This window comes from Telopea speciosissima, chromosome 2 (assembly GCF_018873765.1).
Source record: "Telopea speciosissima isolate NSW1024214 ecotype Mountain lineage chromosome 2, Tspe_v1, whole genome shotgun sequence".
Lineage (NCBI taxonomy): Eukaryota > Viridiplantae > Streptophyta > Magnoliopsida > Proteales > Proteaceae > Telopea > Telopea speciosissima.
The window spans coordinates 61,815,437-61,830,434 of record NC_057917.1 but is presented as its reverse complement, the minus strand read 5'-3'; the positions used below and the strand labels follow the sequence as shown (position 1 = coordinate 61,830,434).

The window sequence follows — 14,998 nt, the reverse complement described above, 5'->3', positions numbered from 1 at the left end:
GGATTTTTATTGTTACATTTGCTTGGGTGTGTACGTGTTGGTAAATACCACATTAGAGAATGCAACATTAACCTTACAAGTGGCAAGTTGGGTGGATCCCAAATTCCCAAAGGAATCATACCCCTTCCCTATTGGTTCAATTCATTTATGTTGCACGTTTATTATTCTAGTCTTCTAGATTGTATCCATTAGATGAGGATCTTGACGAGGGATGAGATCTCACATCAAGATTTGAGAGATGATGTGACAAGAATATTTTCTCTACACCTTTTATTTTTTGGTAGAAATTTTCTCTACACTTTATGCCAGTAGCAACTGAATCATATCTTTAGTTGTATGAGATACAATTAAAGATATGATTTAGGGGAGATTGATGATGATTGGCTCTAATATGGTATGCCAAATCACAAAATATTCTGAAAAAAGTTTTAAGTGAATTGTGGGGATTGCATATAGGCAAGAAAAGGTCTCTGGGTAATTGCAATTGTGACTTTTGTTTTCCTAAGAGAATGAATCCCCATTCAATTTTCATTTTTTCCATCTCTCCCTCTTCCTGGTATATGCGTGTGTGTGAGGTTCGAGAGTTAGGTTTTTGAAAACCTCAAGTGGTTGGCTGTGGACGTCTTGACGGTAACAAAAAGCTACATGGTGGGAAGAACTGATACTAGAAGGGCTAGGATTTCATGGAAGCCTTGCACTTGTCAAGCTACACAAGCAACCTCGGTTTCCTTTCTATGTATTATTAAAATTTTTAGTATGGCCACATCTCCACCGGTAGGACAATACATCTGTATTCCGTCTACATAAATAACACCTCGATCTATAGGTGTATTTAGAACTTGGTACCTTAGTCTTGTCTTATTTTCAAAAGGATTTTAAGTTAGGTGTACAAAAGGGCTTTTCATAAATAATTTGAAAGTGACTTATTATTATTTTTTTTATCAAAATGTGTCATTGTCAAATACATTTTTCGAACATATATGTGAACTGATAATTTTTATCCTTATTGAAAAAAGTTGTGTTATACTAAAAAGCAAAAAAGTAAGATAAAACTATTTGACACCTTGGGAGGTGTTAATAAGAAAATCCCATATGTGATATTTTCTTGGGAAATTTACGAAACACCCCCTAAAAATGGGTCGAAACTCGGATGACCCCTGAAATTTGAAAATACTCAGATCACCACCTGGAATAGAGCCCAATACTCAAATTCAACCCTACCGTTAGTGGTCCACCATTAAACGATGAAGTCAGCCATTTAAATAATTTTTAAAACCCTAAACTACCCTTGTGTAATGTAAAGTTACAATATTACCCTTGTTGAGAAAAACCCCCCAAATTCTAATGTTATCTTCTTCGTTCTTCACTCTCTTCCCAAAAAACCTGCAACTCCAAAAGTAAACTTCGCCAGACTGAAGAAAGACAAGGAATTTGAAAAATGGGTTGCCGAGACTGCCTTGACTCACGCTCTTATGAATGTTTTACCCTTTTTTTTTTTTTACGATGCGAATTAAGTTAATGGAATCCAAGAAAATGTAATGAATATTGTGTTTTAAGTTAAAAACTTGACTGTAATGATCAATGGAACATTGGGTTTTTAAGTTCTAATTTAATTATTGGGTTTTAAGTTCATTATTACATGTAATGTAATGAGATGCATGATTCCATTGAAAACCCTTCCCATGTATGCAAGTCATAAGCATAGGTTCAATGGAACATATAAAAAGGTGAAAATTTACTGAGACAGACCATTCGGTATACCGAATTTGGATCCAGTATATCGTTTCTGTCAATGTCTTCACATTAAAATGAATAAAAAGGGAAACGGTGTACGCCGGATCCAAATCCGGTATACTGTTTCAAAAAAATTTCAGATGTGAAATTACAAAGAGCAAAACGGCGTACGCCGGATCTAATCTTAGATTTGTTTCTGCCAAGGATTTAAGTCTCGGTATCGGGTATCGTATCGGTCAGGCGATTTTAAGAGACGTATTGTATCGTATCGGAGATACGTATCGATCGGTGCAGAAACGCATGAAAATGATCAAAATACACTTTTGGACACAAAAAACAATATAAACAAGCAATTTGTGTCATATATCATGCATATATACTAAGAATTGTGAATAATCAATAACCAGACAAGTGCAGTACTTTGAAATTGTTATAAAAGATTAAAAGATGAAATTCTTTACATGTAGAGTCACTCTATTGCCATGAAGAATGTCGGGGTGGATCAAAGTCATGTCTGTAAGGGTCTTTAACAATAGGAGCGACTAGGATGATGTTGTGTACTGTCCGAACATAAACACAATACTGAGCCCAATCAAAATACTGATGGTAGTGACTCTCCCACTCATAGTAGAATCGTGTGTACTGCTCTGGAGTGGCTAATGTCACGACAACACTAGGTTGTGCTTGTGCTTGATTATCTCTGTATCCATAACTTCCATACCCTACGAAAACCCCATGTCCATAGCCTGAAGAAGAACCTGATGCATAATGCCCATGGCCTGATGAAGCACCAGCATAATCAGAACTAATGCTAAGTGACTCCATGCCACTCATAAGCACATCACTATCATATGGATTGTGGGAGCGCTTGGCAGACTTGCCCTTATGCGGATTTCGCGAGTAAGTCTTATGGCCAGCAGGCTCAGCACCATGATCCATATCTTGGGTAGTATGTGTGTATCCTGCCTCACATGTGAACTGAACCCCAGCACGATGTTGTGAAGCCTCATGGCCACCACCACCACCACCACTACCATCATCATCATCGTCATCATCATCATCATCATCATCATCATCATCATAGCGGCAGCGGCAGCAGCAAGCAGAACCACCACCACCATCACCATCACCATCACCATCGTCGTCTTCATCCTCATCATCAACATGTTGTTGAGTTCCTCCATACGGATGACCTGACCTCGTCCTCCGACTAAACCTTCTTGAGCTACTTTCATTTTCTTCAACATTAGGACAAGGATCTTGTGATGGTGGTGTTGCATCTTCATCCATCTGTTGAATGATGCTCTCTATCACGGATCAGGTTTGGTTGTCTCGCGATCCTCACTTAATTGATCCATCACCCATACCTTATCGGTATCTTCTATCCATGCTCTAACTGGATCTTCATCGTCAAGTAGGTGGTTGATGTCGATTGGGTTGACATCTACATCATCTCCTTCTCTTTCCAGCTCTAAATATTTAAGCTTTAGCTTCATGTTGTAATGGACATACACTAGCTTCTCCAACTTTGAATAACTGAGACGATTCCGGGGTTTGGTGTGTATCAACCCGAATGTACTCAAGTTACGTTCGCAGCCACTAGAGGATGCCGTCAGGGATAATACTCGAATTGCAATTCGGGTTAAGTATGGAGCACTAGTACCCCCATAATTGAGCCACCAATCAGCTGCACAATAATAAATGAAATATTAAAAGACAAAACCTTAAAACAAATTTTAAATGATATAATAAATTAGGTAAACCTAACTTATCTGGGCGTTGTGTGCTCCTAGCATGGATAGCCATTCTATCAGCAAAACCACGAGTGGCCTCCCGAAAATACTTAGCCTAGAAAGGTATTAAAAAAATATATATATTAGTTCCACTTCCACCAATCACTCTATTCTTGGTTTCAATCATTTATACAACTAATTTAGTTCTAACCTCATCCATGGCAAATGTGGCCTTTGCTACATCTGGCTCCATTCTGTTCACAACATTCCTTAGGGCACGCAATAGATCCGGTCTACACCCTATATCATTGGAGTATTGGATATCCGGATTCAAATAATATGTTGCACATGGTTTGTAATGGATGGTTAGAAACCTAGAAATTCTAATAATAAATAAATAAATAGTAACTTACTAACTACTAAGTGTTTAAAATGAAACCAAAGTCATATACTTATAAGATTACCTGCCCAATGAACATCTTGAACCAACATATTTTTCCATTGATCGAATATAATCTTCAAATACTTCTTGTTTGATGTTGGGTTATTCTCATGTATTTTTCTCTTCACACATCCCATGGCCTCTACTATCTTACCCATGGTATGCTCTTTATCCCCATCAACCTCTCGAAGCAGATAAAAGAGTAGCATCATAACATTATAAAGTCGGCCCATTGCAGCCCAAAACTTTGCGGAGGTGACAAGATCTTGAACAAATCTCCCAATTTCAGACCTTGCATAATTGCTAGTCAACCACTCAGTAGAGGTGAACATCTGTAGCAGCCCATGCTTTCGGAAAATAGGCTATCAATTGCAATGTAATTTGTTGCAAATCTTGTTGTTGCAGGCCTCACTAAATCCCCTTGTGTATAACTCCTCATCAATGCCAAAACCCAATTATGGTTGTAAATAAAGTTGGTGATTTTCCTTGCATTACCAACCAACTTTTAGACCTTGAGCAATTCTCCTATGTCCTTAAACATCAAATCTATGCAATGAGCTGCACATGGTGTCCAAAATAAATGTTGCCTCTTTAACATAAGCAACTGATCAGCTTTCTTGAAATTTGTTGCATTGTCAGTTACTACTTGGACAACATTTTCTTCTCCTATGTCCTCCACAATTTCATCCATTAACTTGTACAAGTAGTTGGCATCTTTGATTTCACTAGATGCATTGACCGACTTGTGGAAGATCGTCCTTCCATCACAGTAGATAAGAAAATTGATGATGGATAATCTTGTTGGTCCACTCCATCCATCACACATAATGGTCACTCCATATAGTGACCACTTCTCCTTGAACCTCTCTACATACTCATGCACCTCTTGGACAATATCATCCAAGTAAGGCCTAGCAATCTCATGAGGTGTGGGTGGCTTAACATTTTTCCCACACCGCTGAATCTCCTTTACCATGGCCTTGAAGTGGGGATCTTTGGCCTTATGTGGTGGAATCATAAAACTGTGGAACCATCTGGAGATTGCTCTGCCTATCCTTTTACTAAGTGTTTTGGGTTGAAAGCTTTCTTCAATCCTCTGTTGGCTAGCATCCCTTGCTCTATAGACATTAGGATCCATGTCTCTGATATCTGGGCTCTTCTTTCTCTTACCCTTACCACTCTTTGTAAACCGGTCAAACATCCCCTTCACATTGGTTGCTCTACTAAGGCCAACAGATCGCTTACCCTTACTTATGAGATGGACGACAAGAGGAGCCAACACCAATATCTACAGGGCCCTGGCTGGGTCGAGCTGATTGACTTCTAATCAATTGCTCAGCTCTGCATTGTTGCTCTTTTGCTTCATGTCTTGATTGTTTCATCGCCAATGCCAACTCTGGGTCCTCCTCTGCTTCCATATCCGATCCTTCATAATCTTCAAAATCTTCCATCAAATTTTTCACCAATGCATCAACATCATCATGTGCTTGCTTGGATTTTTTTTTGGAATCTCTAAGGTGTTTTTGCATTGCCCTGCTTAACTCTACAGGGCACTGTGTACACTTGGAAACATTTCCATATCCTCCTGCCATGTGCTTTTTTTGTCGAGTTACCCCACCTCCAAGATGTTGGGTGTCACAGAAGTTGCACTGTGTATGCAATCTATTATTGTTTATTTTGGTACAATAAGACCACCCAATGTCTTGTTGTCGCGGCATCGTCTTAAATACCAAACAAAAGTAGATAACTATATAAGATATATATTAAACAATATTCAAATCCACACATCAATAATTTATTATTTATACAAGTATAGACACACATTATGATGCATGTCATGCATTGCATCATCTTCTTTTATTTACTACCTAGCAAAGTTGCCATAAATAATATTTAAACATTTTTATATTTTCTACAACTAGTTACACATTATTTAATTTTTTAAATAATTAAAAAAAATGACATAATGTACTACATATATGAATCTAAGTCTTTGATTCTATTTCAGCCAATTATACATTTTATCAAACTATAATGAAAGAGTATAGATGGAAAAATCAGATTTTTTACATTTTTTTAAGTATTTTATAAATTCAGAAAATACCCCCCAAAAAAAAATATATATAGATTTTAGGGTAAATGTATAATCTTCTTGGGATGTCATACATCTATACATAATGTACTCCATATCTTATAAACATTACCATTTGTTTTAAAGTTAAGAAGAAAAAAAAAAAAAAATCATTTTAAAGAAGGAATTTTCGGTTTTGGGTAAAAATGGTCAAAGAAACATGGATTTGAAACCAAATCTTTGTAAATGCATACAAAGAATGCAATTTCTATGTTTGTTTAACATATTCTCTTTGATTCATACCAAAAAAATACCAATAATCAAAGATTAAAGCAAAAGATTCAAGTTTTTTTCAAAAAACTTACCTAACCCTTCAAGAACAGCTTTTGAATTCGAATGTAGGCTGTTAGATCCACCAAATGATGTGATTTCAGCTCCTCTAAGTTCGTTTTTGGCAAAGAATTGAAAGCCCTCAAGAAATCTTACCCAAAAAGCAAGTTTAAATGTGTTTTTGGAAGGGTTTCTCAAAGCTGGGAAGACCTTTTTTGCGCCAGGACTGCTAGAAATCGAGTTTTAGGTGAAAACAATGAAATGGCCATGTGTTTTTTAAGTTAACGATACGTATCGAGACGTATCGAGTTGCCTCGATATGTATCGGTATGTATCGGTCGATACATATCGATACATATTGAGACGATTCGATACGTCTCGATACATATCGTTTTTTAAATATAATAAAATAATCTTTTTTTAAAACTCTCGACTGTATCGATACGTATCGATCGTATCGTATCGGTACGTCTCGGTCGATACGCTCTCGATCGATCGAGACATTTACATTTTAAAAAAAAGATACGTCTCGGCTTTATGTCGTATCGACCACGACCGATACGGAGACGTATCGGCCGAGACGATACGATACGGACCTAGACTTAAATCCTTGGTTTCTGCAATTTTTTTTTTTTTTTCTTTGTTATTTAACAATCGAAGAGAACGATCACTGAGATCAATCGAAATTTCTGCAAATTTGTCCGATTCCAGGTATGATTCTCTATCATTCTTGGAATTTCTTGATCTATTTGATCTATTTGAGATTCTGAGGTTCGATAATCGACGGTATCTCTCCGAAAAACTGATTTTTGCTCTAGTTGATCAAACTCAGAGACGACATTCTTGTGATTTTTGACAAAATTGTTGCAATTCCTCAAACCATCTACAATGGTTCCATTTTCGAATTTCGATTTGAGATCCACTTTTTGCAAGGATTGAAGTTGCTAAAGCAAATCGACGGGAAGAACGTCAACCAAATTTTTGTTACCCAGTTCAATGCTTATTACGAATCCCCCGAGTTGCAGAAAACTCCGACGAAATTGCAATGGTGAGGTCGGAGTTGCAAAGTGAGGATTACGGGGAGAGGAGGAAGAAATGGGTGAAAGTTGGTATTTTGGTTGAAGATGAAGGGAAGGGTAGTATTGTAAATTTGATTATAATGATTTAATACAAGGGTAAAATAGTCTTTTTACGCCAATAACTAACAGTAGACTAACATCGTTAGTGTAGAGGGGGTGATCTGAGTATTTTCAAATTTCAGGAGGTGATCTGAGTTTCGACCCATTTTCAGGTGGTGTTTCATAAATTTCCCTATTCTCTTTTATTTTATGTGGTTTTCTTTTGGTAAGAACGTAGAAGTTACTACATACTTTCCTTGTTTGAATTTGTTTTAGTTCTCACTAGTACTTCAACTTTGAGTTGGAGTTTCTCTTCTCACCTCCTTTTCCATTTTCTCTCAGTACGATCCATTTCTTCTCTTCTTTAATTGTTGTCGTTGTTGTACTTTTTATTCTTCTTTCTTTCCTTTTTCCTTATTTGCTATTTTACTGTTTTCTTACTCTGTTTCAGACGGTGGTAGCATTCCTTTTTTATTTGGTTCAAATTGTTTGAACCAGATTGTTGGTTTTATTCCATAGATTTCAGGGTTAACTACCTTCATCTAAAAAATAGTATGAGAGTTTTCTCTGTGGGAATAGTTCGACCTGCCTGGGTGTTCAATCGTGGGTTAAGGAAAAAGATGAGTTGAGATCAGTTCTCTATGTAGGGACGGTCCCTACATAGAGATTCACCGTTCATGGGGTGTGGGGTCGCATGTTAGAAGTGGATCTTGTACCCCATGGACGGTGGATCACCATATAAGGACCGTAATCATGTGAGCAGAAGAACTAGACTTGTAAACATCACCAGACTAAATAATGGCTCGCCGACATTTTTGGTGGTGATCCAAATAAGATTTTTTCCAAGGCCTATGATGGTAGCAAAGGGCTGGGCCGGAGCCCATGTTGGAGGAGTATTTATATGTTTTATCGTCTTGGTGTGTAAGCAAGTGAAACAAGTGAGATTTTGGTGTGTGTGTGTTTCCGAGTTAATTAGGGTTTTTAGGAGAGTTATTGCCGCAATTATTGGAATTCTTAAGAGATCTCCACTGTACTCTTCTTCCATTACGTAATGAATCATCTTCAGTTTTACTTGTAGATGTAGCACATCAAATTAGCGTGTGAACCACGTTAATTTTGTGTGTCATCTTTGCTCTATTTTGTTTTCATGTTTCTTGATGTTTGCGTTACCACTCCTTTTATTCCAAAATTACCCATCTCTTCCTCCTTTATGCATAGTTGTCCTTCCTAATTTACCCATGTTCAATAAATATAAATTTCTTGTGCATCCTTTTCCTATTTGGTTACCAAATAGTCCCTTAAAAGATATGGTTAATTACGGAACTACAACCTTTATTGTTTGAGCTGTTTTACACTTGGGTGGGCGGCGTGGGCCTATAAGTGACCCTGAACCAGGGTTTTGAGCCCAGATTACACCCAAAAGATGACCTTACATGAGCGGTTGATTACTGAATCTAGTTGTGGAAATTGACATATAAGCGATCTAGACCATTCCCTTCCTATTTTACAGTTAGATTTGTCAATCATCATTTTATGTGGCACATTATGCCAACGTGAGTTCTCATTGTCCCTGTATGTGCAGGGGCCACGCTCCTCCATAGAGAACACCAATAAAACTTTATCTTGTATTTTTTAGAGAAAATTACTTGATTAGCCACTTTTGGGTTTACTTTTACAAAACTATACATTCATAGTTTGAGTTTACAAAATTGTCCAAAAAGTTTGAGTTTACAGAACTGATCAAAACCGTATTGATAATATAGTTATGGATGATTTTACCCTTTCACCTTCCCTTCCCCGTTGTCTTCTTCCTCCACCTTCTTCTCCACCTGTCCCACCCCTGTTGAATCCAACTCTCCTTGCCCTATTTTCCCTTCTCTACAAGCACTCCCCACACCTATTCTCCCTTTTCCGAACCCCATCGTCGTGCAACTCCGACCTGTTACTCCACTATCCACTCCTTGCCCCTGTTTTCACTTCTCTGCAAGTACCTTTTCGAAGATCACCTGGGTGACCCCCTGTACACCCCTGTAACCCCGCTGCCCTGGAACCCACCCCTGCCATCATCCACCACTTGCCCCATCGCCTCATTCCGCCACCCCATCCACTTGCTTGCCCGGACGTATGTTCGAACCTTTCAGGCTGTGTCTCCTCACTAATAGCTTCTGGAATTCTTCCGCTGCGAAAAAAGTGTGAATAAATGAAGGGGTGGGTTGGACGGTGTCCCTGCTTTTTTGTATAGAGGATTTGGTGGATGCAGATTTAAAGAGAGAGAAAGGATGGTCGGTGAAGGCAAAGCCTCTGTTTTAGTTTTGAAGAATATGGAGAAATCAAATGAGGGGTGGATGGAGAAAGAGGGGTATATTAAGGAGTATGGAGAGGTGAAGTAAAGGGTGGATGGAGAGTAACAGTGAGAGACGATGGTGGGTGGAGGGGGAGCCCGTGTTTTGGTATCGAAGAGAGGATAGGGAGAGAGAGGTTCCAAGGGAGCTGTAACTTTCTTTACAAATTTGGTAAGAATCAAAATTGAAACGCCCAGATTTTTCTTCAATGCTCAATAATTGGTGCCTCTTGCTCCTTAGCTTATGGTAAATCACTAATGCTGGTTTTGTCCTCTCTCTCTCCCTCCAACAGAAGAATTTTGAATAGAGGCCAGGATTAGTCTTGAATGGGTGTAAGTGCGGCTTATCTTTGAATGACCAGATCTGAATTTTTTTCTGTTATTTCTTCCAGTCAAGTACAACACACACTTAATGAACTTTTGTTTATGATTACAGAGCCGCTTTCATCCCTCTTCATTTATTACACCAACATTAAACCGCTTCAGGAAGCATTAATTTCTCTGGGCTTGTGTTCTCTTGTTAGCGATTAGAGAGAAGAGGAATTAGACTGGTATTTAAGCGGCAAGTGGGAGAAAAGGAAGTTAAAAAAAAAATAGTATTTTAAGAGACACAGAAATGCAAAGAGAGTGGCCGAGAGGGGAAAACGAAAATGACGATTGTTCTACCCAACTTTATCCGATATCGGGCTTCAGCATTCCTTACCGGCAAAAACGATGATGATGCCAAGATTGTATCAAAGACTCCGGTCATGTAAAGGCAAGCTGTCCGCTGCACTAATAGGGGTTTGTTGGCAACGGAGCTTGTGGGAGTTTGTGAAGGCGGGGAAGAAGAAGAAGTGGCGGTGATGGCTGGGTTGTAGGGAAGGGTATAAAGGTCCAGATACATACATAGGTTGGTAGAATCACTGTTTTGGTTAGTTTTGTAAACCCAAACTATGAATGTATAGTTTTGTAAAAGGAAACCCAAAACTAGCTAATCATGTAGTTTTCCCTATTTTTTATCTCCTATTTTACAAATCCGGATGCCCCAAACCAGATTGGGCTTCTGTACTGCTCGAGGGTGCATTGCACCTCGTCCGAAGCGACACCAGAGCTCGACAAGTGATTGAGCTGCCATTTGAACGACGTGGATAAATGAGGCACAACTGACCATGATGCACATGCGATAGAGAGGATGATTTCTTAATTTTAAAATCCTCATGTCCAGTTTGATCCTCCGCGCCAAAATGGCACCAAGGCCAGGGTGTCGAGCAGGAACTATGTGCCCCGAGCCGTAGAGGGGCCCGATCCCCTTGACCCTCCTAGATCCATGTGTCCAAAAGCCAAATAGCATCGTGAGTGACCAAACCACCTAGATTAGATGCAACACTAGCCTTTGTTGTTGTTAAGGATGTCAACGGATATTTGAAAATCCATATCAATCTGCATTTGTATCTGTTTAAGAGATTCGAATCCGTTTGAAAACTAATCGGATACGAATATGAAAATTCTCCTATCCGATCGATTATTATTCGATTCATTTAGCAATCCGACGATAATAAAATGTCTGAAATATATCTTTGTGTCCGTCTATCAGATTAAGTTTTTTTATTTTTATAATTTTATAAGTTAAAATAATATGATTTTTTTCTATATTTTTTATTAGTTTATGTGTATTGTTTTATACATTGTGATACATGGAACCACATATCTATTAAAATAAATATAAGGTAAAATCAAAAGTAGAAGACTTAAGAAAATCAAAGACTAAGGGCATAACTCTCAAGTTTCAACCCTAATCCTCCTCAACAAAATGGTAAAGATGTCAATGGATAGGATAGTATCCAAATTCATCCACAAGATATTATCGAAATCTATCTGAATATAATTGGATACAAACATGATAATGTCACTACCCAACTAATCCGTTTACATCCTTAGTTGTTGTCGCTTTTCATTCCCTTCGGAGTTTCGGTCTCTCTCGCTCATTCTTTTTATTATTATTTTTTCTAGAAATCGGATAGCTTTTATTAATCAATATGCGGGACATCCATGGATCCAGATCCTCTACTTCGAAGGCTTTGGCAGCCATTGCGCTGCCATGCTCCCATTGTGTGCCACGTGTATATATGCACATCTAACGGTTTTTTGAGAAAATTTCAAAATTAAAATCTTCACTTAATTATCTCCACAATAAACCCCAATCGATCCGGTTTATCAAATCAAACCAAACCTAAACCAAATGGGTTTTAAAAAAACCTAAGAGAGGAACCGTTAGATGAGAGAAACCGTATCCTCATGTTCTTCCTCTCCTCTCCTCTCCTCACCCTACCGCTGCGATTCCTCTCCTCTCCCTGCGTCTGCAAGTTCCAGGGTTTTGGCCCAGTTTGGATCTTGTACAAGATCCAAACTGCGATTCCTCTCCTCTCCACACCCCTTATCCTAATCCTATACAAGTGTCACTACCGTGAGAACCAAGGCTGCAACCAAGACTGCAAATAGGTAAGTTTGTGCTTGCAGTTTTGTTAGATCATCTAAATTCTTAAGTATCCCTTGTTCCTGTTCAAAGCCATCAGTTCCCTATGCCAAACCCAACTTCTATTGTGTATCTCAAGTAAGTGTTCATCTATGGAGAACCACTTTTTGTATGACTTTTCTCTGAATACATTTTTAAATATTCTAGAGTTCATCAAGAAGCCAAGAACATTTATCAATCAACTGATTCCCACTTTTTGTATGAAGTTCTCTGCTTAAATATACAAATTTTCTTGTAATTTACTCTTAACACAATTAGTAATTTTGTGAGTAATAGCAAAAACTAATCCTTGTTTAAAGAAATTCTTATTATTTAATAATCAGCTTGGGCCCATTACCTTGAACAAGTTTAAGCCTAACCAAATTTGTAGGGGCAGTAGGTAATGATCGTTAATGCATTTTCAGCCCAACAGTTGAATAATAATAGATTCAGAAGTCAAGAATAGGCTCATGCAACCAAGTTCAAAGCTGGATTTGCAAAAATAAACCCAGAACTAAGAACCAGTACAACTTATGTATTTCAGATTCAAAATACCATGTAAGTACAATGCTCAAGAGCCCCAAAGAACCCAAGAACATCAAATACCCATCGCATCAAAATCGTTTGATTGATAAATCAAACTTTTATAAAACCTCAGAACAGAGAACATACATAGCCGGTGAGAAAGCATTTTTACCTATTTAAATAATCAATAGATTGGAAGTGCGAGAGAGAACCAAGTGAAACTTACAGAGGGCGTTGACCTTGGGACTATAGGCACTTTTGAGAGAGAGAGAGAGAGGAGAGGAATCGCAGCGGCAGGGTGAGGAGAGGAGAGGAAGAAGATGAGGATACGGTTTCTCTCATCTAACGGTTCCTCTCTTAGGGTTTTCTAAACCCATTTGGTTTAGGTTTGGTTTGATTTGATAAACCGGATCGGTTGGAGTTTGTTGTGGAGATAATTAAGTGAAGATTTTAAAATTTGAAATTTTCTCAAAGAACCGTTAGATGTGCATATATACACGTGGCACACAATGGGAGCGTGGCAGCACGATGGCTGCCAAGGCCTTCGAAGTAGAGGATCTGGATCCGACATGCATGCGGAGCAAAGCAATGGGTGGTTAAGCCACTAGTGAGTTCTCTCTCTCGTTTTTTCTTCGGCTCGGGAGAAGGGAACGTAATGAAATTCTCCATCTCCAACCGAAGGTGAGGAATACAAGTTCTCTCTGCTCTCTCTGTAACCATAGTTTGTGTGGCTTCTTTTCGTTCTGTTTTACGTTGCTTTCTTGTTCTGCACACTTGAGTTTTAAAGTGACAATTGACGTGGTTTGAGGTAAAGCTGCAGTTGTGGGTTTCGAAGGTTTGATTATCCTTCCTTTTCTAAATTCTAAATTACATGACAGTGTGCATTTGAAGTTAATTTTGCTCAGAATTCTGTTTTGGAAGTACTTAAATTTTCATCCTGTCTCCCCTGTAATCTTGTAAAACATCCTTCCTCCTATCTGTTACGGGATAATTCAAAACTGAAGATCTCTCTTTTTTAATCAACTATGTCCTGAAGCTGGACCTTTTGAGGTTTCGGTTTGTGAATTTCTATTACCTGTAGATTTTATGAGCGATTGGAAGTTAATTTTTCGGCTTTGCACAGAAAATGGGAGAATGGGTCACGTTACAAATTCTAATTAGTACTTTGCTTGGGCAGCTAACAAGGACTGTGTTCTAAATATTATCTATCTTATACCCCAAAGTTTCATCGTTCATGGTGCTGATACAAGACTCTAAGCGAAACTCTGGTAGATTTGCCCTTTTGCCTATTATGTGAGGTTTTAAATTCTCTGTGTCTTGGATAGTGCCACTCGAGATCAAGGAATTACTAAGGGGCTGGAGCAGGTCTACGTCAATGGAAGCATCGATTATGGTCCCTTTGCCTAGCTTTGGCTTTGGGAGCATTTGGCTAGATGGGAATGTGGAAGCTTTAAATAATTACTTTAAGACATCTTACAGGGTTGTTTGTAAAGCAAAGAAACTTATTTTGTTGGGCATCGGTATGTAAAGATTTCAGGACCTTAACCAGTTCGGGGATACAATCTAACTGGAGTAACTTCTCTATATAGGATTTTTTCCCCCTGAAAATCCTATACTTTCTTATCAAAATTACTCGAGTTGAACTTTGGAGCTGGTCACTTTAACCCCTTGTGGTGTGTCCTTGCCTTGATCGGTTTTAGCTGTCTGCAAATATGGCATCTCCCAATTATGAAAAATGGAAAATCTGTCAGTTTGCTTGCATGTTTTATTGAACTAACTGAATTTAGTTTGCTTGTATATCCAAACTTTTATTTGGGTGGTGATTCTGCAGCATTAGCATAGATCGGACTCTAGGTTTCCTTATTATTGTGCTTAATGTGCAGTTTCATCACTGTAGGAGTTAATGACAGTTAACGTGAGAGATTGGAATTGCTGAAAATGATGGTAACAGGTTATGTTTCTGCTGTGAATTTGAGTGGCCAAACTAATATGAGATACCTAGGGAGCTCATATTCCACCCAAAGATCTGTTTTCCCTATAAGTTTGCAATGTAACTCTTCACTAGCATCTGGAGGCAGTGGTTTCATGGGTCATCACTTGAAATTTTCAAATTCACTTGCCATTGTAACAAGGCCCAGGAAGGATGCTGGCTGTTTGCAGGTATACTATTGCTATATATATAGATCAATTTAGTTGTGGGATTCTAATTA

At 38.4% G+C, this 14,998-nt stretch overlaps 1 protein-coding gene and 1 long non-coding RNA gene across 2 annotated transcripts in view; one reads left to right on the top strand and one right to left on the bottom strand.

Annotated features, from left to right (window-relative positions):
* Positions 1–533: 533 nt before the first annotated feature.
* LOC122650122 lies at positions 534–14,764 on the bottom strand. The gene is made up of 3 exons (XR_006331383.1): positions 14,681–14,764; positions 1,454–1,456; positions 534–547 (listed from the first exon to the last, which is right to left on the bottom strand). It is a non-coding gene; the product is annotated as an uncharacterized LOC122650122 (long non-coding RNA).
* LOC122650120 (15-cis-phytoene desaturase, chloroplastic/chromoplastic) overlaps positions 14,727–14,998 on the top strand; it is a 53,498-nt gene continuing 53,226 nt past the window's right edge. The window contains exon 1 of the mRNA XM_043843433.1: positions 14,727–14,948. Coding sequence (XP_043699368.1) covers positions 14,727–14,948 — 222 coding nt within the window. The remainder of the gene's footprint in view (positions 14,949–14,998) is intronic.